This window comes from Hyperoodon ampullatus (assembly GCF_949752795.1).
Source record: "Hyperoodon ampullatus genome assembly, contig: scaffold_408, whole genome shotgun sequence".
NCBI lineage: Eukaryota > Metazoa > Chordata > Mammalia > Artiodactyla > Ziphiidae > Hyperoodon > Hyperoodon ampullatus.
Genome location: NW_027640598.1, coordinates 180,046 through 207,398, shown reverse-complemented (window position 1 = coordinate 207,398; position 27,353 = coordinate 180,046). Strand labels below are relative to the sequence as shown.

The 27,353-nt window shown below is 37.1% G+C and overlaps 1 protein-coding gene across 1 annotated transcript in view; it reads left to right on the top strand.

The window, feature by feature from the left end:
- Positions 1–27,123, top strand: part of LOC307070106 (AFG1-like ATPase) — a gene marked incomplete at both ends in the record, with an annotated part of 45,218 nt that extends 18,095 nt beyond the window's left edge. The window contains 3 exon segments of the mRNA XM_079728692.1: positions 26,024–26,132; positions 26,135–26,364; positions 26,368–27,123. Of these exon segments, the coding sequence (XP_079584818.1) occupies positions 26,024–26,132; positions 26,135–26,364; positions 26,368–27,123 (1,095 nt within the window).
- Between the last annotated feature and the right edge of the window lie 230 nt (positions 27,124–27,353).

Here is a 27,353-nt window from a genome sequence, read left to right as displayed (position 1 = left end):
GAAAATAACAAATGGTGACAAGGATGTGGAGAAATTGAAACCCTACCACGTGGCTAATGGGAATGTAAAATGATGTATCTGTGGAACACAGTATAGCAACTCCTCAAAAAATTAAGTGTAGAGCTACCATATGATACATCAATTCCACTTCTGGCTATATACACAAAAGAATCTGTCAGATATTTGTACACCTATGTTCATAGCATTATTAGTCACAATAGCCTAAAAGTGAAAATAGCCAAGATGTCCATTTGATAGATTAATGTATAAGTAAAATGTGGTATATATATATATATATATATATATATATATATATATATATACACACACACATATATATATGTATATGTATATATATATACACATGCACACAAAATGGAACATTATTCATCCTTAAAATAGAAAGATATTGTGATACAAGCTACAATATGGATGACCTTTGAAGAAAGTTTTCTGAGTGAAATAAGATAGTCACAAAGGACAAATATCATATGATTCAATTTATATGAGGTACCTACATTGGTCAGATAAGTAGAGACAGAAAGTGGAATGATGGTTGCCAGAATCTGGGGGAGGGGAGAAGGGAGAGTTATTATTTAATGTGTACAGAGTTTCAGTTTGGAAAGATAAAAATGTTCTAGAGCTGGAAAGCAGTGATGGTTACACAACAATGTGAATATGCTTAATGCCACTGAACTGTATGCTTAAAATGGTTAAAATGGTAAGATTTTGTATTGTGTATATTTCACCACAATTTTTAAAACCTGAAATACTTAGGTGTAAATTTTACAAAACATGTACAAGGCTTGTATGCTGAAAATTACAAAATAATTATAAAGGAAATAAAAATGATCTAAATAAATGGAGAGACATACTGTGCTAATAGGCCAGAAGACACAACATAATAAAGATACCAGGTGGTGGGAAGAAAATTCTATGAATAGGACAGAAACTTCTAACACCAGATGTGGATGGGTGTAGCTCATAACATGTGATGTGAATTGAGTTTGCTGGCCAACATTTGAGGTCTGTGGGTTTTTCCTTACCAGGTATTCATACGTGGTTTAATTCTGCTGACTACAGTTTATTTCACCTAGCATTCCTCACATGGCATTTTGAAAGCAAGCTTGTTAAAAAACACACTTTGAGAGTAACACACTCATAGATAAAAACTGTAAGCTAATTTCTAGCCTAGAAATTTCAGTTTCCATCATAGAGGATAGCATTAAACAAGAGAACACCCCAAAGATGATCTAGAAAGGCGGTAGGTATCTCTTTTTTTTACATCTTTATTGGAGTTTAATTTCTTTACAATGGTGTGTTAGTTTTGCTATATAACAAAGTGAATCAGCTATACATATACATATATCCCCATATCTCCTCCCTCTTGCGTCTCCCTCACACCCTCCCTATCCCACACCTATATGTGGTCACAAAGCACCGAGCTGATCTCCCTGTGCTATGTGGCTGCTTCCCACTAGCTATCTATTTTACATTTGGTAGTATATATATGTACATGCTACTCCCTCACTTCGTTCCAGCTTACCATTCCCCCTCCCTGTGTCCTCGATCCCATTCTTTATGTCTGTGTTTTTATTCCTGTCCTGCCCCTAGGTTCTTCAGAACCTTTTTTTTTCTTTTTAGATTCCATATATATGTGTTAGCATACGGTATTTGTTTTCCTCTTTCTGACTTACTTCACTCTGTATGACAGACTCTAGGTCCATCCACCTCAATACAAATAACTCAGTTTCATTCCTTCTTATGGCTGAGTAATATTCCATTGTATATACGTGCCACATCTTTATCCATTGATTTGTCGATGGACACTTAGGTTGCTTCCATGTCCTGGCTATTGTAAATAGATCTGCAATGAACACTGTGTTCCATGACTCTTTTAGAATTATGGTTTTCTCAGGGTATATGCCCAGGAGTGTGATTGCTGGGTCATATGGTAGTTCTATTTTTAGGTTTTTAGGGAACCTCCATACTGTTCTTGATAGTGGCTGTAACAATTTACATTCCCACCAACAGTGCAAGAGGGTTCCCTTTTTTCCACACCCTCTCCAGCATTTATTGTTTACACATTTTTTGATGATGGACATTCTGACTGGTGTGAGGTGATACCTTATTGTAGGTTTGATTTTCATTTCTCTAATAATTAGTGATGTTGAGCATCCTTTCATGTGTTTGCTGGTAATCTATATATCTTCTTTGGAGAAAAGTCTATGTCTTCTGCTCATTTTTGGATTGGGTTTTTTGTTTTTTTGACATTGAACTGCATGGACTGCTTGTAAATTTTAGAGATTAATCCTTTGTCAGTTGCTGCATTTGAAAATATTTTCTCCCATGCTGAGAGTTGTCTTTTCATCTTTTTACATTTTCCTTTGCTGTGCAAAAGCTTTTAAGTTTCATTAGGTCTAATTTGTTTATTTTTGTTTTTATTCCATTCCTCTAGGAGATTGGTCAAAAAGGATCTTGCTGTGATGTATGCCATAGAGTATTCTGCGTATGTTTTCCTCTAAGAGTTTTATAGTGTCTGCCCTTAAATTTAGGTCTTTAATCCATTTTGAGTTTATTTTTGTGTATGGTGTTAGGGAGTGTTCTAATTTCATTCTTTTACATGTAGCTATCCAGTTTTTCCAGCACCACTTATTGCAGAGGCTGTCTTTTCTCCACTGTATATTCTTGCCTCCTTTATCAAAGATAAGGTGACCATATGTGCATGGGTTTATCTCTTGGCTTTCTATCCTGTTCCATTGATCTATATTTCTGTTTCTGTGACAGTACCATACTGTCTTGATTACTGTAACTTTGAAGTATAGTCTGAAGTCCAGGAGCCTGATTCCTCCAGCTCCATATTTCTTTCTCAAGATTGCTTAGTTTATTTGGGGTCTTTTGTGTTTCCATGCAAATCGTGAAATTTTTTGTTCTAGTTCTGTGAAAAATGCCATTGGTAGACTGATCGGGATTGCACTGAATCTGTAGATTGCTTTGGGGAGTATAGTTATTTTCACAATGTTGATTATTCCAATCCAAGAACATGGTGTATGTCTCCATCTGTTTGTATCATCTTTAATTTCTTTCATCAGTCGTATAGTTTTCGGCATAAAGGTCTTTTTTCTCACTATGTAGGTTTATTCCTAGTTATGTTATTCTTTTTGTTGCAATGGTAAATGGGAGTGTTTCCTTAGTTTCTCTTTCAGAGATTTCATCATTAGTGTATAGGAATGCAAGAGATTTCTGTGCATTAATTTTGCATCCTGCTACTTTACCAAATTCATTGATTAGCTCTAGTAGTTTTCTGGTGGCATCTTTAGGATTTTCTATGTATAGTAGCATGTCATCTGCAAACAGTGACAGATTTACTTCTTCTTTTCCAATTTGTATTCCTTATATTTCCTTTTCTTCTCTGATTGCTGTGGCTAAAACTTCCAAAACTATGTTGAATAAGACTGGTGAGAGTGGGCACACTTGTCTTCTTCCTGATCTTAGTGGAAATGGTTTCAGGTTTTCACCGGTGAGAATGATGTTGGCTGTGGGTTTCTCATATTTGGCTTTTATTATATTGACGTAGGTTCCCTCTATGCCCACTTTCTGGAGAATTTTTATCATAAGCTGGTGTTGAATTTTGTCAAAAGCTTCTTCTGTATCTATTGAGATGGCCATATGGTTTTTATCCTTCAATTTGTTAGTATGGTGTATCACATTGATTGATTTGCATATATTGAAGAATCCTTGCATTCCTGGGATAAACCCCACTTGATCATGATGTATAACTCTTTTAATGTGCTGTCGGATTCTGTTTGCTAGTATTTTGTTGAGGATTTTTGCATCTGTGTTCATCAGTGGTATTGGCCTGTAGTTTTCTTTTCTGTGATATCTTTGTCTGGTTTTGGTATCAGGGTGATCGTGGCCTCATAGAATGAATTTGAGAGTGTTCCTCCCTCTGCCATATTTTGGAGTTTGAGAAGGATAGGTGTTAGCTCTTCTCTAAATGTTTGATAGAATTCACCTGTGAATCCATCAGGCCCTGGGCTTTTGTTTTTTGGAAGATTTTTACTAACAGTTTCAATTTCAGTGTTTGTGATTAATCTGTTCATATTTTCTATTTCTTCCTGGTTCAGTCTTGGAGCATTGTGCTTTTCTAAGAATTTGTCCATTTCTTCCAGGTTGCCCATTTTATTGGCATATAGTTGCTTGTAGTAGTCCCTCATGATCCTTTTATTTCTGCAGTGTCAGTTGTTACTTCTCCTTTTTCATTTCTAATCCTGTTGATTTGAGTCTTCTCCCATTTTTCCTGATAAGTCTGGCTAATGGTTTATCAATTTCCTTTATCTTCTCAAAGAACCAGCCTTTAGTTTTATTGATCTTTTCTATTGTTTTCTTCATTTGTTTTTCATTTATTTCTGATCTGATCTTTATGATTTCTTTCTTTCTGCTAAATTTGGAGGTTTTTTGTTCTTCTTTCTCTAATTGCTCTAGGTGTAAGGTTCGGTTGTTTATTTGAGATGTTTCTTCTTTCTTGAGGTAGGATTATATTGCTATAACCTTCCCTCTTAGAACTGCTTTTGCTGCATCCCATAGGTTTTGGGTCATCGCGTTTTCATTGTCATTTGTTTCTAGGTATTTTTGACTTCCTCTTTGATTTCCTAAGTGATCTGTTAGTTATTTAGTAGCTTCCATGTGTTTGTATTTTTTACAGTTTTTGCCCTGTAATTGATATCTAGTCTCATAGTGTTGTGGTCAGAAAAGATGCTTGATATGATTTCAATTTTCTTAAATTACCAAGGCTTTATTTGTGACTCAAGGAGTGATCTATCCTGGAGAATGTTCCATTTGCACTTGAGAAGAAAGTGCATTCTGTTGATTTTGGATGGAATATACTGTAAATATTGATTAAGTCCATTTGGTCTAATTGTCATTTAAAGCTTGTGTTTCCTTATTTATCTTCTGTTTGGATGATCTTTCCATTGGTTTATGTGGGGTGTTAAGGTCCTCTACTATTATTGTGTTACTGTTGATTTCCCCTTTTATGGCTGTTAGCATTTGCCTTATGTATTGAGGTACTCCTATATTGGGTACATAGACATTTACAATTGTTATATCTTCTTCGATTGATCCCTTGATCATTATATTGTGTTCTTCCTTGGCTCTTGTAATAGCCTTTATTTTAAAGTCTATTTTGTCTGATATGAGTATTCCTCCTCTAGCTTTCTTTTGTTTTCCATTTGCGTGGAATATCTTTTTCCATCCCCTCACTTTCAGTCTGTATGAGTCCCTAGATCAGAAGTGGGTCTCTTGCAGACAGCATATTTATGGATCTTGATTTTGTACCCATTCAGCCAGTCTGCATCTTTTGGTTGGAACATTTAATGCATTTATATTTAAGGTAATTATTGATATGTATGTTCCTATTACCATTTTCTTAATTGTTTTGGGTTTGTGGGTTTTATTTATTTATTTAATTAATTTATTTTTGGCTGTGTTGGGTCTTTTTTGCTGCATATGGGCTTTCTCTAGTTGTGGCGAGAGGTGGTCCCCCTTCATGGTGGTGCACAGCCTTCTCTTTGCGGTGGCTTCTCTTGTTGTGGAACATGGGCTCTAGGCACACTTGGGTTTCAGTAGTTGTGTCGCATGGGCTCAGTTGTTGTGGCTCTCACACTCTAGAGTGCAGGCTCATTAGATGTGGTGCACGGGCTTAGTTGCTCCACGGCATGTGGGATCTTCCCAGACCAGGGCTCGAACCCGTGTTCCCTGTATTGGCAGGCGGATTCTTAACCACTGCACCACCAGGGAAGCCCCTTGGGTTTGTTTTTATAGGTCTTTTCTTTCTCTTGTGTTTCCTGCCTAGAGAAGTTCCTTTAGGTTTTGTTATAAAGCTGTTTTCTATGGTGCTGAATTCTCTTAACTTTTGCTTGTCTGTAAAGCTTTTGATTTCTCCATCGAATCTGAATGAGATCCTTGCTGGATAGAGTAATCTTGGTTGTAGGTTTTTCCCTTTCATCACTTTAAATATGTCCTGCCACTCCCTTCTGGCCTAGAAAGTTTCTGCTGAAAGATCAGCTGTTAGCCTCATGCGAATTCCCGTGTATGTTACTTGTTGCTTTTCCCTTGCTGCTTTTAATAGTTTTTCTTTGCTTTTAATTTTTGTTAGTTTGATTAATATGTGTCTTGGCGTGTTTTTCCTTGGGTTTATGTTGTATGGGACTCCCTGCACTTCCTGGACTTGATTGAGTATTTCCTTTCCCATGTTGGGGAAGTTTTCGACTATATTCTCTTCAAATATTTTCTCAGACCCTTTCTTTTTTTCTTCTTCTCCTGGGATGCCTATAATGCTAATGTTGGTGCCCTTAATGTTGTCCCAGAGGTCTCTAGACTGTCCTCCATTCTTTTTTCTTTATTCTGCTCTGTGGCAGTTATTTCCACCATTCTATCTTCCAGCTCACTTATCCATTCTTCTGCCTCAGTTATTCTGCTATTGATTCCTTCTAGAATATATTTTTCATTTATTGTGTTGTTCATTACTGTTTGTTTGCTCTTCAGTTCTTCTAGTTCCTTGTTAAACGTTTCTTGTATTTTCTCTATTTTATTTCCGAGATTTTGGATCATCTTTATTATCATTACTCTGATTTTTTTTTCAGATAGATTGCCTATTTCCTCTTCATTTATTTGGTTTTGTGTGTTTTTAATCTTGCTCCTTTGTCTGAAAGATATTTCTCTGTCTTCTCTTTTTGTCTAATTTACAGTATTTGAGGTCTCCTTTCCCTAGGCTGAAGAGATGTAGTTCCTCATGCTTCTGTTCTCTGCCCCCGGTGGTGGAGTTGGCCCAGTGTGTTCTGTAGGCTTCCTGATGGGAGGGCCTGGTGGCTGTGTTCTGGTGGGTGGAGCTAAGACTTTTCCCTCTGATGAGCAGGCCCCATATCAGGTGGTGTGTTTTGGGGTGTCTGTGAGCTTAGTATGACTTTAGGTAGTCTGTGTGCTGATGGGTGGGTTTATGTTCCTGTTTCTCTTGTTGTTTGGTGTGAAGTGTCCAGTGCTGGGAGCTGCAGGCAGTTGGGTGGAGCTGGGTCTTGGATCCAGAGAGAGGCCTCCATGAGAGCTCTCGGTGATTATTCTTCCCTTGGGCCAGAAATTCTCTAGTATTCCAGCATCCTGGACTTCGTGCTCCCACCCCAGAGCCTCAGGGCCAACTTCCGGTCGAGGAACCAAGACCCCGCAAGTCACTCATCCTGGCAGTAAAGGGGATTTTTTTAAAAAAGTAATAAAATCCCAGACAAATGTTAAAAAGTAGAATCAAACAAACAAAACAGAAACAAGGAAATACACACACACACACACAAAAAAAACATAAACAGAACAAAATAAAACAAAAAGCAAGAGAACAACCACACAAACAAAAGAACTGAAGAACGAAATCACACAATTAAAAAGAAAAGTAAAAAAAAAAAGAAAAAAACCGAAACCAAAGCAGAGTACCAACTGATATGGGAAGCAAAGAAAAAACAAACTGACAAAAATTATTTCAAAAAATTAAAAGAAGAGAAAGGGGAAAAAAGACAGAACAATAAAAAGCAATGTAGAAATAGAAACATAAAAATAAAAAATATATAAAAGAATGAAAAAAAGACAGAAAAAACCCCCAGAGAAATGGTAAAAACAAAATCAAACAAACAAAAAGAGAAACAAGGAAACCCACACATGCAAAAGAAACAAAAACAGAACCAAATAAGACAAAAAGTGAGAGAACCACCAGACAAACAGAACCCCCAAACGAAATCAAACAATTTGAATCAGAACTCAGAAAAACACAAAACCTAAAAACGAAACCATAGCAGTGTGCCAATTGAAGAATAAAGCAAGGAAACAGAACAATCTGATAAAACTGATTTTAAAAAAATAAAATAAAATGAAAAGGGAAAAAACACAGAACAACAGAATAGGAAAGTAGAAATGGAAATATATAAAAAAATTAAAATATGTTATAAAACACGAAAATCTCAAAAGACTGAATAAAAAACATTTTTTAAAATACTAAAACAGGGACTTCCCTGGTGGCAGAGTGGTTAAGAATCTGCCTGCCAATGCAGGCGACATGGGTTAGAGCCCATGTCCAGGAAGATCCCACACACCGCGGAGCAACTAAACCCAGGTGCCACAACTAATGAGCCTGCGCTCTAGAGCCCGTGAGCCAAAACTACTGAGCCTGCATGCTACAACTACTAAAGCTCACACACCTAGAGTATGTGCTTCATAACAAGAGAAGCCACAGCAATGAGAAACCCACGCACCACAATGAAGAGTAGCCCCTGCTCGCCGTAAATAGAGAAAGCCCGCATGCAGCAATGAAGACCCAATGCAGCCAAAAGTAAATAAATAAATAAGTAAACAAAAACTAAAACAAACAAACAAAAAAAGTGCTTATATAAATTAAGTATACTTTTTTCAGAAGCATAGAAACTAACTGAAACATTTTTCAAATTCAAGTGATCTAGGTTAATCTTTAGTAAATAAAAAGCTAAATTTGTTGGTTTAATTAAAATAAACACATCAGAGTTATCATTATTAAATATAATGCCAGTATACAACTTTCGTTTTATCTGGGTATAGTAGTCATAAGTTCAAGTTATCTGTTACAGAATTTGTTGGCAAGAAAAATAAATTAAGATTCTTTAAAACATGACAACAGGTCCAAAATGGAGTCACTTATGGTAAGCCCCGCCAAAACAAGACTTCATTACTGTTTTGGCTTCCCCAGAAATGGAACCTTATGCCAGTCAATCAGGAATTGCCTGATCAGCACTTGTTTGGTAATCTGCCTAATAGATCTCTTCTGTCCTCTGAAGAAAAGTAATCTGGCAATAACCAATCTACTTTGTTGCCTATATAACCTCCTTATTCCTACTCTCTTCCATGTATAAGTCATTTTCTACAGCTCTTCAGAGCTGTAGAATCTGCTAGATTGGATGCTGCCCAATTCATAAATCATTGAATAAAGCCAATAAGATCTTTAAAATATATTCAGTTGAATTTTGTTTTTTAACAAGATGATGGTTAGCTGTTTAATGCCTCATGAAATTTTCATGAGTAATCTAAACATAATTGTTAAGAACAAGTAAATTAAATAGAGGTAAGTAAGATAAAAGTTTACAAATGAACATTTCAATAATAACTATGCTTTATGGTATGTCTACTTAAAAATAGTCTCCAAAATCTTTTTGGTAACTTGAAACCTTGAAGTGACTAAATTAAGTTAAATGATGAATATTCATTGGATATCTAGATAATTTCCATATAAGATAATATACTGAAACATTGGTTACTGAACATAGGCTTATCTACTTTTTATTACAGAGGAACTAAAGATGTTTGGGTCAATTAGTCAACATATTTTATGGCAAATTAAAAAAATTTACTTTGAGGAAGAATATACTTCTAGAAATTATGAAATGTATCTATAAATTTGCTAATCCACAGAATGGTAATGTAACAGGCAGTCCACGATTACTTCTTGGTTTTCACTAGAAATTAAGAATTCTAAGGGTTAAGAATTCTTATCAGTGTATGTAATTAAAACTTTCAAAGTAATAAGGGCAAAAGAAAACAACTGTATATGGAAAGTGGGTAAGGATATTAGAATGTGTTTTTTTGAATAAGGAAAGGTATGAAGGACATGTTTTTTTCCTGAGGGAAAAGGAGAGAATTTTGTCCTAAAGTAGACTGGCTGGTTGTTCCAGAATGAAAGAGAAGAGAAAATACAGGACAAAACCTGAAAGTATAGAATGTTTGTGGAAAAGGAATCTTGAGAACAGAATTGTATGTGTGGTCAAGCTTGTTAGATTGGAATGAATTTATTTTTGTTTTTAAAGAATGAGTCTTAATATCAACATTACCTTGGTGTAAAATCAGAATTTGGTTTTCTCTCTGTTAAAAAAAAAACAATTTCTTGGACTATTGGTCTTATCTTGATAAGCTGTTGGGAAAGGTTTTTCTTTACCTTTTGGAAGTCTGCCTGGTCAACAAAGATTTTATGTCATACCAAAATGATTTCCTGTGCTTCTTGTTGTCTTTATCAGGTCTTTGGTTACTTGGGAAAACTGAGTCTTCTCAATATTAAAAGTGTTAAGTTTTATTCACAACTATGTCACCTTCTGTATTTGCCTTTAAAATCTTCTATTGTCACTTTGGTTAAATAAATAATTAATTATTTCATAATGATCTATGATCCTATTTAATCAAATGCTCAAACCTTTTGACATTTTTGACAACTTCCCAAAGCCAAATTATGAATAGAATCTTTTTAACCTTAAATTATATTTGAGATTTCCGAGAGGGCTTCTGGAAAAATCTCCAAGGTTTTGTCTCTCACCTGGTAAGATGTTAAAATAATTAGGTTTATTGGATATGGTGAAATACGTGGGAAGCATTGTCAAATAAGTGATACTAAACCTTCTTAGGTTATATTTGTATGGATATATGTTTTTAATATGTGTTCCAGAAATTGTATGAAAGTCCTAGAAATCTAATATGTCCTGGTATAATGTTATCAGTCATAACTCTGGTTATTATCTTGATATGTTTTATGTCACATAAATAACCAAATTTCATAGTCAATTTCATTATAATAAACTCTCATCAGATATTTAATCATGGGCATTTAAAATTTTTTTTGTCATTTACAGACAGTTGTTGTTTTACTCTGATGCTTTTGCAAAAGTGATTCATCTTCAGAGAGATTCATGGAAAAAACTCTGAATAGTACTATAGAATACAGGTTTCTGAAAATTTTAAGAACGTACTACTGACTGGGTAAGAATTTCCTGAGCTCTAATGGAAAAACTAGATTCAAGCAGAACAAGAATTAATAACATGGGTTGAATGAACTGATGGGGATGATTATAATTTTTATGACTTTTTACATGAAACACTGCTGTTTCTTTAATGTTTTTATTTACAGGTTTAAAGAAGCCTTTTTCTTTTAAGCTGTCTATGATGTATAGCAATTTGATAAAGTATACCTTTGTAAACAGAATTGAAACATTTCATTTTTCTCCGTATCTGATTCCTCCAGAATTGGGAAATTTGTTGAGTGTAATTATTTTCATGGCAATTTAGTTGTTTGTATAAATTCAGTAAGAATCTGTTTTTAGAATACAATTTGAAACATTGTTTATATTACGGCTTTGACAGAATATCATAATTCAGAATATGCATAGAATATAGACCACACAACTTTAAGGAACTGAGGCTGACTTTATGGAGCCAGTAAAGCCTCTTGGAAAACCAGCCTTTTACCTTGCTTGCTAGGTTCCCAGCAGCTTTCCCAGGTAAGTAAGGAAGGTCTCTTCCTGCAGGCCTGGAAACCTCAAGAAATTGAGGAGACTTCAAGAAGAAAGGAATTAACCCAGATCTATAGGTATTGTAGGCAAAGTTTGATGGCAAGTCTTAGGCTTGGCTTCTTAGCCTCAAGAGGCTTTTAAATGTCCAATTGAGATTCCTTATGAAAAGTTCCAGCAAAGAAAAATTTAAAATAGCCTCTGTGGTCAGTCAGTACTCTTGCTACAGTTATATAAACATCAGGCCGAGTTTAACGAGACTAGACCTATTTTGCAAACAAATTGGTCTTACTGTGATTATCTTTAATAGAAGTGAGAGAGTGGTTGTAGAGAGAAGAAGATGTTTAGTAAAAAAGTATAAGACATCCTTGTGGATATCAGGTTCTATTCATGTTCATTATCTTTGAGGTTTTGTTATCTACCTGTAAATTGGACTGGATCCTGAATTCTTCCAGTTTCCTCAGATACTGGCTACAACTCTCCAAACTAACACTTCCCATTTTCTCCCACCCTTCTGACCTGAAGTCAATAAGAATAAAGACTTCCTTTCAGCCTTCTTGAAGGGGACCATACCATGTCCCTCTCACTATCCAGATAGCAGCCAAACTGCAGGCACTTGAATCTTGACCCAAGATTGAAGAGTCAAGTTTCAGGAATCATTTCCAGACTCTTGAAACTGCATAAGGGCTGGAGATCTAAACTTAAAATTGACTAGGGATGTTCCTCAGCATCTTGAGGCATCTAGAGGTGGACAGCTCTCCCAAGATCACAGATCAAGATCCTCATCTCCAATATAAAACTTTTAATTCTTTTGCCTTTTTGGTACTTTCTTTTTCTCTCTGTTAATGCATGGGAAGACAATGCCTCTTAACTCTGGCAGCTATTGCTGAATACAAAAAAAGGCCATAGTTATACAACAGAGTCCCTAGACTTTTCTTGCTAAGATGCCTTTAGATAAGAGATTTCCTTTAGTTTACTTATTGGCTGAACAAGGAGCAGTCTGTGCCATAACAAATACCTATTGTGGTACCTGGATAAACACCTCTGGTATTGTAGCCAATATGAGGAATTAACAAACAAGACACTTAGCTAAAACAAGTTGATGCCTTTCCAGGTACATTCTTTGATTTATTTGATGCCAACTGGTTTGGTTCATGGGGGCCCTAGCTAAAGAGTAGACATTACTCTCTTGGTATTATCCTCCTGATAGTCATCATTGTAGTCTCCCTGGTGCTCTGTGTTCTCTCAAAGGTCTTAAATGCATGTTCACAGCCATCAGATGGTCTCACTGTGCTTGAAGAAACAGGAACAAGATGAACAATGAGATAAATAGCAAAAGTAATTCTTCTATGGGCCTGATATCATAATCTACAAGTTTTCATGGTGAGACAGGAACAATTTTGATGGTGACTGAGAGTGACACTAATACCAAAGGTGGAATTGTTAAAGTAATTAAACAAGGGGGCCATTAGAGGTGGCCCTAATGCCATGATAGCCTATGTAAGCAAACCAAAATCTAAGCCTGTAAATGCCTCAAGGTTACAAAATCAAAAACTAAGGACAACCAATCACAAGCAGCCAAGTGAGCTTTAAGCTGTTGCCAGCCAAATAATTTCTTTTCTTTGCTTCCATACCTTCCCTAAGTAAGTCACTCTCCTGGCTCCTGTCAGTGGAGCACTCCTATTCACTTCCCATTTGGTGCTCAATTAGAATCAATCTTTGTTCAATTAAATTTGTAAAAATGTTAATATGCCTCAGTTTATCTTTTAACAGAACTCAAGAGAAGAAGAATAGTCTGTTATATTTACCCAGATATTTACCATCCTGTTCCTTTTCCTCTGCAAGTATAGTCATACTTCTGTCTAAAAATAAAATTTCATCTTTCTTATAGTGTTATACCCTGCTTTCTTCACCAGCAACACAAATTGAATGTCATTCAATGTCAATAAACATCCATTTGCATCATAATTTCAGTGCTTACAAGAATACTAATGGCCCATATAAACATGAAAGTATTAAAATTCGCCAACATTTGTTTTGGGTCAAGTAACATTTATTCTCAGAATTACAGTGTGACTTTTTTCCATCCTTATTTTACAGATGAAGATAGTAAAGAACTGGGAGGTTAAGTACTTTGCCTAAGCTAGCATACTTAGAAAGTGACACATCATGGATTTGAACCCAAATAGCATGGCTCCAGAGCCCATGAATATTTAGGGGGATAGAACTTGAGGCACACAGATTAACTATCAAGTTTCAGCCACATAAACCCAAACTGAGACACACTTACACATACAAATGCATTATCAAAAATTGTGCTCAGCTTCTTCCCTCCATAAATGGGTATTCTTTGAATATATTTCCAAAACACTAAAATCTCGAGTAACTTATTTATCTGTAAAAAGTATTTTCTATTTTCAATTTTTTCTCTTAATAAATTTTCCTGTTTACAATTCTTCAAACAATACAGAAATGTATATTTATAATATGAAATTACCCTGACTCTCCCTTCTGCTTGATACCTGTCTTCTGACCCAAAGGTGTCCACTCTCAATAGATTGGTGCCTTTTCTCCAGATGTGTTTGTCTGTAGGTGAAACATTATCATAATCAGAGATACACAAAAATATTTATTCATACATGTTTTCTTTTTCAGTATAGAATCCCATTATTCATATTCTGCAACTTGCCATTTTTTCATCGAAAATAACAGCTCTTCATGTTTTCATGTATTTTGTTAGCTAATGTGTCTTCAAATGTTACTTGGTATATATATTGTTCTTTACATGAATACGCCATTTATATTTGTACTACCCACTGCTGTGAAGGGTAGCAGAACCTGCCACGCAAAATATGCTTCTGTGGTGTAAGGAATATTTTGAGCTGATTATTTTAAGAAACAGACACAAGAAAATCTCTAAAAACAGAGTAGAACTTACCCTTTTGTAAGGAACATTTACATTTATAACGGAAATCTCCACAAGTAAGTGTCTCCCTCTCTGTTCTTCCCTCTGAAGGAGGACTTGAAATCACATGAAACTCTTGTCAATGGAGAAGGCACCAACTTTAATTGGCATAACAAACCTTACCCTTGTTAACCTTGCTTTTCTTGGTAAACTCGAATAACTGGCCTCTCCTCCCACCCCCAAAATCTTTCTTTGCCTTTGGCTGAAGATTGTTTTTAAGGTGGTGGCATGGACCATCTCAAGGAGTTATTCAGTTTCCCTGGGTATCTCCCATGTGTACATGAAGTATACATATTAACAAACTTATTTGTTTTTCTCTTGTTAATGTCTTTTATTACAGGGGGTCTCAGCCAAAAACTATGAAGGGTAAAGGGAAAATTATTTTTACTCTCCTACCATTTTGGCAATCATGAAGGGCTCCACTGGGGCACCTCACTTGCTCTGGAGTCTACAGATGGGATCCTGAAAAACTGGCAGAAGCTGGCTAAGGGTAAGAATTCTTACCAAAGTCAGCTCTCCTGGATCTCTGTCTGTAGTGTCCAGTCAAGAGGGGAAGGATAAAATCTTACAGTGTCTCTTCATTTCCAAATTCCAATTGGCCGAAGAAAAACATTTGTAAGATTTAATTCTTTGAATTGTGACTGGTGAATTTGGTTTTAGGTACCCGTTGGCTATTGATCCTTTTCCTCCCAGGGACAGCTATCACTTTCCTGTTTGTCTTGTATGTTCTGAGAACTTGGCTTGGCTTTCTGCCTGCCCAGGGCACATAGGTTGTCATTTCTTGTGTGTGCAGGTGGCTCGAACGTCAGGATGTAGGCCCCAAGAATATAGTCAACCAGAAATGTGGGTTGCACCCCATTTGCAGCTAATGTCCTACTGACTGTTGCCTACTCTTAGGGGGCATATCGATAATTACCTTGAATGTAAATGGATTAAATGCTCCAACCAAAAGACAGACTGGCTGAATGGATACGAAAACGAGACTCGTGGGCTTCCCTGGTGGCGCAGTGGTTGAGAGTCCGCCTGCCAATGTGGGGGACATGGGTTCATGCCCCGGTCTGGGAAGATCCCACATGCCGCGGAGGGGCTACACCAGTGAGCCATAGCCGCTGAGCCTGCACGTCCGGAGCCTGTGCTCCACAACGGGAGAGGCCACAACAGTGAGAGGCCCACGTACCGCCAAAAAAAAAAAAATGAGACTCATATATATGTTGTCTACAAGAGACCCACTTCAGACCTAGGGACACACACAGACTGAAAGTGAGGGGATGGAAAAAATATATACCATGCAAATGGAAATCAAAAGAACGCTGGAGTAGCAATATTCATATCAGATAAAATAGACTTTAAAATAAAGACTGTTACAAGAGATAAGGAAGGACACTACGTAATCAAGGGATCAATCCAAGAAGAAGACATAACAATTGTAAATATTTATGCACCCAACATAGGAGCACTTTGATACATAAGGCAAATGCTAACAGCCATAAAAGAAGAAATCGACCATAACACAATAGTAGTGGGGGACTTTAACACCCCACTTACACCAATGGACAGATCATCCAGACAGAAAATCAATAAGGAAACACAAGCTTTCAATGACACAGTAGACCAGATAAATTTAATTGATATTTATAGGACATTCCACCCACAAGCAGCAGAATACATTTTCTTCTCAAGTGCACACGGAACATTCTCCAGGATAGATCACATCTTGGGTCACAGATCAAGCCTCAGAAAATTTAAGAAAATTGAAATCATGTCAAGCATCTTTTCTGACCACAATGCTATGAGAGTAGAAATCAATTACAGGGAAAAAAATATATAAAAAACACAAACACATGGAGGCTAAACAATATGCTACTAAATAAGAGATCACTGAAGAAATCAAAGAGGAAATTTAAAAAATACATAGAAACAAATGACAAAGAAAAAGAAGGAAAATTTAAACAATAATTATCCTAGGCCTTTGACAATAGGCAAATATGCACCAAAACTCATTCTTAGAGAAAATTTACATCTTTTCTCAGTGCCTTTGAGATGTAGACTTTCAACTCTGTCTCTCTAGGACCTGAGAGCATCTCTTTTAAATGCAAACTTCAGGGAGGTGATTCTTGTCAGAAGTTAAAGAAATAAATTTATAGGAGCTACTTGGAAACTAGACAAATGAAAAAAATCTTAAAAGTCTTCTCTACAAATAGTGGTAAAAAGCTTTAGCCATCTGAGCAGATAACCTTAACTTTTCCATCTGCCAGAAACACAGTTTGAATCCAAGTGTTCTATTATAAATTAGTGAGTTTTAAACTATTGTACCTATATCATTGCTAAATTTAAAAATGAAAGCTATATCTTTATTTGTCTGTATGTCTATGTGTATGTTAGAGATGTGTGATACTTCTCTACCTCCAAATGGTAAAAGATTTGTAAAAGATCTCTATTTGATTGGCTTAAAGAAAAATAGGGCTTCCCTTGTGGCGCACTGGTTGAGAGTCCGCCTGTCGATGCAGGGGATCCGGGTTCGTGCCCCGGTCCGGGAAGATCCCACATGCCGCGTAGCAGCTAGGCCCGTGAGCCATGGCTGCTGAGCCTGTGTGTCCAGAGCCTGTGCTCTGCAACGGGAGAGGCCACAACAGTGAGAGGGCCACGTACTGCAAAAAAAAAAAAAAAGAGAGAAAAGAAAAAGAAGTGCTTATATAAATTAAGTATCGCTAAACTCTAAGAAGTAAAATAGAAACTAACACAAATGGTTTTTCAAGTTCACATGATGTGAGATAATCTAAAGTAAATAAAAACTAGTTTGTTTGTTGGATTAATTAAGACAGACATGTCTTCAGAGTTATCAACATTAAATATAATGCAGATACAACTTTTGTTCTACCTAGATATACTAGTCATAAGTTCATGTTATGTCTTACAATATTTGCCAGCAAGAAAAATAATAAGATTATGGCTAGCTGCTTAATGTCTTGTTAAAATTTCATGAGTGATCTCAACATAATTGTTAAGAGCAAGTGAGTTAAGTAAATGTACATAAGATAAAAGTGTATAAAATAACTTTCAAACAGTATTTTTTTTTTTTTTTTGGCAATACGCAGGCCTCTCACTGTTGTGGCCTCTCCCGTTGCAGAGCACAGGCTCCGGACATGGAAGCTCAGCGGCCATGGTTCACGGGCCCAGCCATTCCGCGGCACGTGGGGTCGTCCCGGACTGGGGTATGAACCCATGTCCCCTGCATAGGCAGGCGGACCCTCAACCACTGCGCCACCAGGGAAGCCCCTCAAACGGTAATAATTTTTTTTAAAAAATATTTATTTAATTTATTTTTGGCTGTGTTGGGTCTTAGTTGTGGCACGTGGGATCTTTCATTGTGGCATGCAGGTTCTTCATTGCAGCATGCGAGCTTCTCTCTAGTTGTGGTGTGTTGACTCCAGAGCACGTGGGCTCAGTAGTTGGGGAGCGCAGACTCTCTAGTTGTGGTGCATGGGCTCCAGAGTGCGTGGGCTCTGTAGTTGTGGAGTAATTATGTTTTATAATGTCCCCTTAAAAATAGTTTCCCAAATTATTAACTTTTAGTAACTTCCAACCTTAGAATTTTGCTGAGTTAAATTATAGATATTGTTGTAATACCTAGATCATTTCAAAATAATACACTGAAACATTAATTGCTAAATGTACATCTAGGTTTACCTACTTTTGTCCCCTTATTAAAAAGGAACAAAAGATATTTGGTCTTGTTAGCAAAAATGGCTTGTGCCACACTGAAAGTTTGTACTATGAGGAAGCACATGCTTTTAAAAATTATCAAATGTATTCATAAATTTGCCCATCTACAAACTGTCGGAATGGACCAGACAGTTCACAATTGCTTACTTCCTAGTTTTCACTATAGTTTATGGTTTGTAAGCATTAAGAATTCTAATTAATACATATAATTAAAGCTGCTAAAATTACTATGGGAAATTATTTCATCTCTGTATGTAAGAAAAGTAGGGTGTTTGGGGATAAGAAAATATTTGAGGTATGGAGATGCATTTTTGGTAAAGGAAAAGGTAATTTTGTCCTACAGTAGAATGACTTGTTTCAGAATGAGAAAGAGGAGAATACAGGACACACTAAATGGATATAGAAAGTAGAGGAGAGAGGAAGAGAAATTTACTTTGTATGGTCAAGCTGGCTAAAATTGAATGAATTTATTATAAAGGTTTAATTTTTTAATTTTATTTTTTTGGATGTATTTTTTAACTTTCTATCTTATATTGGTGTATAGCTCATTAACAATGTTGTGATAGTTTCAGGTGCACAGCAAAGCGACTCGGCCATACATATGCATGTATCCATTCTCCCCAAAACTCCCCTCCCATCCAGGCTGCCACATAACATTGAGCAGAGTTCCCTGTGCTATACAGTACACCCTTGTTGGTGATCAGTTTTAAATATAGCAGTGTGTACATGTCAATCCCAAACTCCCTAACTATCCCTTCCCTCCACCCTTCCCTCCTGGTAACCATAAGTCTGTTCTCTAAGTCTGTGAATCTGTTTCTGTTTTGGAAATAAGTTCGTTTGTATCATTTCTTTTTAGATTCCCCATATAAGCGATATCATGCAATATTTCTCTTTCCTGTCTGACTTACTTCACTCAGTATGACAGTCTCTAGGTCCATCCATGTTGCTGCAAATGGCATTATTTCATTCTTTTTTACAGCTGAGTAATATTCCATTGTATATATGTACCACAACTTCTCTATCCATTCCTGTGTCGATGGACATTTAGGCTGCTTCCATGTCTTGGCTATTGTAAACAGTGCTGCAATGAACATTGGGGTGCATTCATCCTTTTGGACCATGTTTTTCTCTGGATGAATACCCAGGGGTAGGATTGCAAGATCATATGGTAGCTCTAGTTTTAGTTTTTAAGGAGCCTCCATACTGTTCTCCATAGTGGCTGTACCAATTTACATTCCCACCAACAGTGTAGGAGGGTTCCTTTCTCTCCACACCCTCTCCAGCATTTATTATTTGTAGACTTTTTGGTGATGGTCATTCTGACTGGTGTGGGGTGATATCTCATTGTAGTTTTGATTTTCATTTCTCTAAGAATTGGTGACGTTGAACATCTTTTCATGTGTTTGTTGGCAATTTGTATGTCTTCTTTGAAGAAATGTCTATTTAGGTGTTCTGCCCATTTTTGATTGGGTTGTTTGTTTTGATGATATTAAGCCACATGAGCTATTTGTATATTTTGGAGACTAATCCCTTGTCAATCACATCATTTGCAAACATTTTCTCCCAATCTGTGGGTTGTCTTTTCCTTTTATTTATGGTTTCCTTTGCTGTTTAAAAGCTTTTGAGTTTAATTAGGTCCCATTTGTTTATTTTTCTTTTTATTTCCATTACTCTGGGAGACGGATTGAAAAAGATATTGCTGCAATTTAGGTAAGAGTGTTCTGCCTGTTTTCCTCTAGGAGTTTTATAGTGTCCAGTCTCATATTTAAGTCTTTAATCCATTTTGACCTTATTTTTGTGTATGGTGTTAAAGAATGATATAATTTTATTTTTTTTACATGTAGCTGTTCAGTTTTCCCAGCAACATTTGCTGAAGAGGCTGTCTTTCCACCATCATATAGTCTTGCCTCCGTTGTCATAGATTAATTGACCATAGGTGCACGGGTTTATTTCTGGGCTTTCTATCCTGTTCCATTGATCTATATTTCTATTTTTGTGCCAGTACCATACTGTTTTGATGACTGTAACTTTGTAGTATAGTCTGAAGTCAGGGAGCCTGATTCCTCCAGCTCCATTTTTTTTTTCTCAAGATTGCTTTGGCTATTCAGCGTCTTTTGTGTCTCCATACAAATTTAAAATTTTTTTGTTCTAGTTCTGTGAAAAAATGCCATTGGTAATTTGATAGGGATTGCATTGAATCTGTAGATTGCCTTGGGTAGTGTAGTCATTTTGACACTATTGATTCTTCAAATCGAGGAACATGGTATATCCTTCTATCTGTTTGTCTCTTCTTTGATTTTTCCATCAGCATTTTATAGTTTTTGGAGTACAGGTCTTTTGTCTCCTTAGGTAGGTTTATTCCTAGGTATTTTATTCTTTTTGATGTGATGGTAAATGGGATTGTTTCTTGAATTCACTTTCTGATCTTTCATTGTTAGTGTATAGAAATGCCACAGTTTTCTGTGTATTCATTTTGTAGCCTGCAACTTTACCAGATTCATTGATGAGCTCTAGTAGTTTTCTGGTAGCATCTTTAGGATTTTCTCTATATAGTATCATCTGCAAACTGTGACAGTTTTACTTCTTCTTTTCCAATTTGGATTCCTTTTATTTCTTTTCCTTCTCTGATTGCCATAGCTAGGACTTCCAAAAACTGTGTTGAATAAAAGTTGTGAGAGTGGACATCCTTGCTTTGTTCCTGATCAAAGTGGAAATGCTTTCAGCTTTTCACTATCGAGTATGATGTTAGCTGTAGGTTTGTTATATAAGGCCTTTATTGTGTTGAGCTATGTTCCCTCTGTGCCAACTTTCTGGAGAGTTTTTATCATAAATGGGTGCTGAATTTTGTCAAAAGCTTTTTCTGCATCTATTTAAATGATCATGTGGTTTTTATTCTTCAATTTGTCGATGTGGTATATCACATTGATTGATTTGTTGATATTGAAAAATCCATGCATCCCTGGGATAAATCCCACTTGATCATGGTGTATGAACCTTTTAATGTATTGTTGGATTCGAATTGCTAGTATTGTGTTGAGGATTTTTGCATCTATGTTCATCAGTGATATTGGCCAGTAATTTTCTTTTTTTGTGGTATCTCTGTCTTGTTTTGGTATCAGGGTTATGGTGGCCTTATTTGAATGAGTTTGGGAGTGTTCCTTCCTCTGCAATTTTCTGGAACAGTTTGAGAAGGATAGGTGTTAGCTCTTCTCTAAATGTTTGATAGAATTCGCCTGTGAAGCTGTGTGGTCCTGGGGTTTTGTTTGTTGGAATATTTTTAATCACAGTCTCAATTTCAGTGCTTGTGTTTGGTTTGTTCATATTTTCTATTTGTTCCTGGTTTAGTCTTGGGAGACTGTACCTTACTAAGAATTTGTGCATTTCTTCCAGGTTGTCCATTTTATTGGCATAGAGTTGATTGTAGTAATCTCTCATGATCCTTCGTATTTCTGTGGTGTCAGTTGTAACTTCTCCTTTTTCATTTCTAATTTTATTGATTTGAGTCCTCTCCCTTTTTTTCTTGATGAGTCAGGCTAAAGGTATATCAATATTTTTATCTTTTCAAAGAACCACCTTTTAGTTTCATTGATCTTTGCTGTTGTCTTCTTTGTCTCTATTTCATTTATTTTTGATCTGATCTTTATGATTTCTTTCCTTCTACTAACTTTAGGTTTTGTTTGTTCTTCTTTCTCTAGTTGCTTTAGGTGTAAGGTTAGTTTGTTTAACTGAGATTTTTCTTGTTTCCTGAGGTAAGATTGTATTGCTATAAACTTTCCTCTTAGAACGGCCTTTGCTGAATCCCATAGGTTTTGGATCATTGTGTTTTCATTTTCATTTGTCTCTAGGTATTTTTTTATTTTCTCTTTGATTTCTTCAGTGAACCATTGCTTGTTTAGTAGCATATTGTTTAGCCTCCATGTGTTGTGGTTTCTATAGTTTTTTTCTTGTAGTTTATTTCTAATCTCATAGCACTGTGGCTGGAAAAGATGCCTGATATATTTTCAATTTTCTTAAATATACTGAAGCTTGCTTTGTGGCCCAGCATGTCATCAGTCCTGGAGAATGTTCCACATGCCCTTGAGAAGAATGTGTATCCTGCTGCTTTTGGATGAAATGCTCTATAAATATCAATTAAGTCCATCTGGTCTAATGTGTCATTTAAGGCCTGTATTTCCTTATTGATTTTCTGTCTGGATGATCTGTCCATTGATGAATGTGGGGTATTAAAGTCCCCCACTCTTATTGTGTTACTGTCGATTTCTCCCTTTATTGCTGTTAATATTCCCCTTAAATATTGAGGTGCTACTATGTTGGATGCATATATATTTACAATTGTTATATTTTCTTCTTGGATTGATCTCTTGATCATTATGTAGTGGCCTTCTTTGTCTCTTATAACAGTCTTTATTTTAAAGTCTACTTTTTTCTGATATGAGTATTGCGACTCCAGCTTTCTTCTGATTTCCTTTTGCATGGCATATCTTCTTCCATCCTGTCACTTTCAGTCTGTATGTGTCCCTAGGTCTGAGGTGGGTCTCTTGTAGACAACATATATATGGGTCTTGTTTTTGTATCCATTAAGCCAGTCTGTGTCTTTTGGTTGGTGCATTTAATCCAATTACATTTAAGGTAATTATCTATATGTGTGTTCCTATTGCCATTTTCTTAATTGTTTTGGGTTTGTTTTTGTAGGTCTTTTATCTTCCCTTCCTCTTTTGCTCTCTTCTCTTGTGATTTGATGACCATGTTTAGTGTTGTGTTTGGGTTACTTTTTCTTTTTTGTGTGTGTATCTATTGTAGTTTTTGGGTTTGCTCTTTGCATGAGGTTTTGATATAGCTGTCTATATATGTACAGGGTTGTTTTAAGTTGCTAGTCTCTTTCCCACCTAGAGGAGTTCCTTTAGCATTTGTTGCAAAGCTGGTCTGGTGGTGCTGAATTCTCTTTGCTTTCGCTTGTCTGTAAAGCTTGTGGTTTCTCCAGTAAATCTGAATTAGAGCCTTGCTGGGTAGAGTATCTTGGCTGTAGGTTCTTCCCTTTCATCACTTTAAACATATTGTGCCATTCCCTTCTGGCTTGCAGAGTTTCTGCTGAGAAATCAGCTGATAACCTTATGGGAGTTCCCTTGTATGTTATTTGTCATTTTTCCCTTGTTGCTTTTAGTATTGTTTCTTTGTCTTTAATTTTTGTCAGTTTGATCACTATGTGTCTCGGCGTGCTCCTCCTTGGGTTTTTCCTGCCTGGAACTCTGCACTTCCTGGACTTGGTTGACTGTTTCCTTTCACATGTTAGGGAATTTTTCAGCTATTGTCTCTTCAAATATTTTCCTGGGTCCATCCTCTCTCCTCCTTCTGTGACCCCTGTAATGTGCATGTTGGTGTGTTTAACGTTGTCCCAGAGGTCTTTTAGGCTGTCTTCATTTCTTTTTTCTTTATTCTGTTCCATGGCAGTGATTTCCACCATTCTGTCTTCCAGGTTACTTATCCATTCTTCTGCCTCAGTTATTCTGTTATTAATTCCTTCTAGTGTATTTTTCATTTCAGTTATTGTACTGTTCATCTCTGTTTGTTCTTTAGTTGTTCTAGGCCTTTTTCAAACATTTCTTGCATCTTCTCCATCCTTGACTCCATTCTTTTTCCGAGATCCTGGATCACCTTCACTTTCATTATTCTAAATTCTTTTTCTGGAAGGTTTCCTATCTCCACTTCATTTAGTTCTTTCTTCTGGGGTTTTAGCTTGTTCCTTCATCTGGGACATATTCCTCACCTTTTCATTTTGTCTAACTTTCTGTGGTTGTGGTTTTCATTCTGCAGGATTGTATTACTTCTTGCTTCTTCTGTCTGCCCTCTGGTGGATGAGGCTATCTAAGAGGCTTGTGCAAACTTCCTGATGAGTGGAACTGGTGGTGGGTAGGCAGGGCATGCTCAGTAAAACTTTAATCCACTTGTCTGCTGATGGGAGGGGTGTGTTCCCTCCATGTTGGTGTTTGGCCTGAGGCGACCCCGCACTGGAGCCTGCAAGCTGTTTGGTGGGGCTGATGGGGGCCTCCGGCAGGGTTCACACCAAAGAGTACTTCCCAGAGCTGGTGCTGCCAGTGTCCTTGTCCCCATGGTGAGCCAAAGCCACCCCCCACCTCTGCAGGAGACCCTCCAACACTAGCAGGTAGGTTTGGTTCAGTCTCCTGTGGGGTCACTGCTCCTTTCCCCTGGGTCCTGGTGCACATAAGACTTTGTGTGTGCCCACCAAAAGTGGAGTCTCTTGTTTCCCCCAGTCCTGTGGAAGTCCTGCGATCACATCCTGCTGGCCTTCAAAGTCCGGTTCTCTGGGGATTCATCCTCCTGTTGCCGAGGCCCCCCAGGTTTGGAAGCCTGACACATGGCTCAGAACCTTCACTCCAGTGGGAGAACTTCTGTCATATAATGGTTCTCCGGTTTGTGAGTCGCCCACCCAGCAATTACGGGATTTGATTTTATCATGATTGTGCCCCTCCTACCATCTCATTGTGGGTTCTCCTTTGTCTTTGGATGTGGGGTATCTTTATTTGTGGGTTCCAGCGTCTTCCTCTCAATGGTTATTCAGAAGATAGTTGTGATTCTGGTACTCTGGCAAGAAGGGGTGAGCACACATCCTTCTACTCCCCCATCTTGAGCCAATCTTCCATAAATGTTTAAATAATAAGCTTTAATATCAATAGTATATTTATGTTAAAATAAAACTTAATTTTCTTTCATTTGCTATGAAGACAGGGTTTCTTTGACTGTAGGTCTGCTCTTGATAAGAGATTGGGAAAGGTTTCTCTGTACCTTTTAAATAATCTGCCTAGAAAGGTGATCATTTTTCTCTTTCCAAAATAATTTCCTGTGCTTCATGTTGTGTTTATCATGTCTTTAATTACATAAGAAAACTGTCTTCTCAGTATTAAAATAGCTAAGTTTTGCTCACAACTATGTAACCTGCTGTATTTGCTTTTAAATTCTTTTATTGTCACTTTGGTTAAATAGATAATTAAGTATTGTTCCATAATGATCTGTGATCCCATTTAGTCAAATGTCCCTTTCTCTTCAACTATCTATAACCCCATGTTATTTTGGGGATCTCAAGAAGAGACAAAAAGAGCAAAAATCATTAGAAAACCTTGGTGTCTACTATTCAACGATAAGTACTCTTAAGAGGTGAGTGTATATTTGTTTTCAGAAATTTTGTTATGCAAATATAACCTGCATTTCTAAGATGAGCAATGAGATGATACCCTACATATGGTTTTGTAAATTGCTTTTTTTCTACAAACATCATATTATGGAGGTCAAGTCAAGCCAAGCAGTATAAGCCTACATAATAATAAAATGGCCTTAAGCACTAATGGTCAATTTAGGTATGATAATAATAAGAATGGTTAATATTATTACTGACTTCCTCTGGCCCTACAGTGTTGTAAATGCTAAACCTATTTTTGGTCATTTAATTCCCACCACGTCCTGTGAGGAGAAGCTATTGTTTCTGAACTGTAACCATCAGGGAACTGAGGCACAGTGATGGCAATGCTAGCCTGTCACAAGATTAAGATATGAACCAATTCTGGGTGGCAGCTGAGCCCCACATCTAAATAGTGTACACTAGTGCTTCTCATCTGATACGACCCTCAACCTTACCGTTCATCAGGGCACAGCGAAATAAAATTAACGTCCTATGTTTTTTTCTCAGTTAGCTGGGCAAAAGTTTAAACAACAGATATTAATCAGTGTGGTTTGGAATTTGGAGACCTGTGTCCTGTTATATTGTGGAAGGGGCTCCTCCAACATTTTGTCTCCCTTCCTGTGCCTCAGGGATGTTCCCCTACTAAAGTGGAAAACTTTCCTGTGCTTGGAGCAGAAAATGTTTATGTTTCTCCAGGCTTTTTAATATTTTGTATAATTGCAAGGGCAATAGGAATTTATTACAGTTAAAATAGATAACATACAAAGGGAAATAAAATAATAATACCTCAAAGCCCACCATCTGAAGGAAAGCCCTTCTAGGCGCTTAGCACCGAGCCGACTGAGAGGAATATGTGTTGGGTGCAGGGCTTGGGCTGCTGCTCTCGCCGCTTCGGTCACCGCCCCTGGAAACCCTTTTGTAAAGCCTATACAGTTCAGACCCCCGAGAGTATGTCTCCAACTGCTGCTACAGAGGTTTATTCAAAAGCTTTAGCTGTTTGCCATGGACCACTGGACCTCTATGACTTTCTGATCAAAGCTCGTGAGCTAAAGGACGATGAACATCAAAGAAGAGTCATACAGTGTTTGCAGGAATTACATGAGGACCTTAAAGGATACAGTATAGAGGCAGAAGACCTTTTTTTTTCCTAAGGTACAGGGAAAACAATGGTGATGGTCGTGTTTTATGCTTATGTGGAAATGAAGAGGAAAAAACGGGTTCATTTTCATGGTTTCATGCTAGATGTTCACAAAAGAATACACTGCCTTAAACAGAGTTTGCCAAAAAGGAAACCAGGACTCATGGCTAAATCATACGATCCAATAGCTCCTATAGCTGAAGAAATCAGTAAAGAAGCATGTCTCTTATGTTTTGATGAATTTCAGGTCACTGACATTGCTGATGCCATGATTCTGAAACAGCTTTTTGAAAATCTGTTCAAAAATGGGGTCATCGTTGTGGCAACATCCAACAGGCCACCAGATGTTCTCTATAAAAATGGACCCCAAAGAGCTAACTTTGTACCATTCATAGCTGTCCTGAAAGTCTCTGAGGCAATGAGAGAGTGGAATGCATGTATGTGGGCAATGCTGTATGTCTTTCTGGAATACTGTAACATGGTCCAGCTAGATTCTGGGATAGATTATCGGAAAAGGGAACTTCCTGATGCAGGAGAACTCTACTATCTCCCAAGTGAAGCTGATGTGGAGGCTGTCATGGATAAGTTATTTGATGAGCTGGCTCAGAAACAAAGGGATTTAACTAGACCAAGGATTCTAAAAGTGCAAGGCAGAGAACTGCGGCTGAATAAATCCTGTGGAACCATTGCCGACTGCACATTTGAAGAGCTATGTGAGAGAGATCCCATCCAGGATACCACATTACCTTTAGTCATCATGCCTCCTTAGATTCCTCTTAGTTGTGACAATTTCTCAGACTTTCCTTCTTTTTGATGACCCTGACAGTTTTGAGGAATACTGGTCAGTTATTTTGTAGACTGTCCCTCAAATGGGATTTGTCTGATGTTTTTCTCATGATTTGACTGGAATTGTAGGCTTTGGGATGAAGACCACAGAGGTCAAGTGCTATTTTCATCAGATCATATCAAGGGCACATATGATCAATATGACTGTTGATG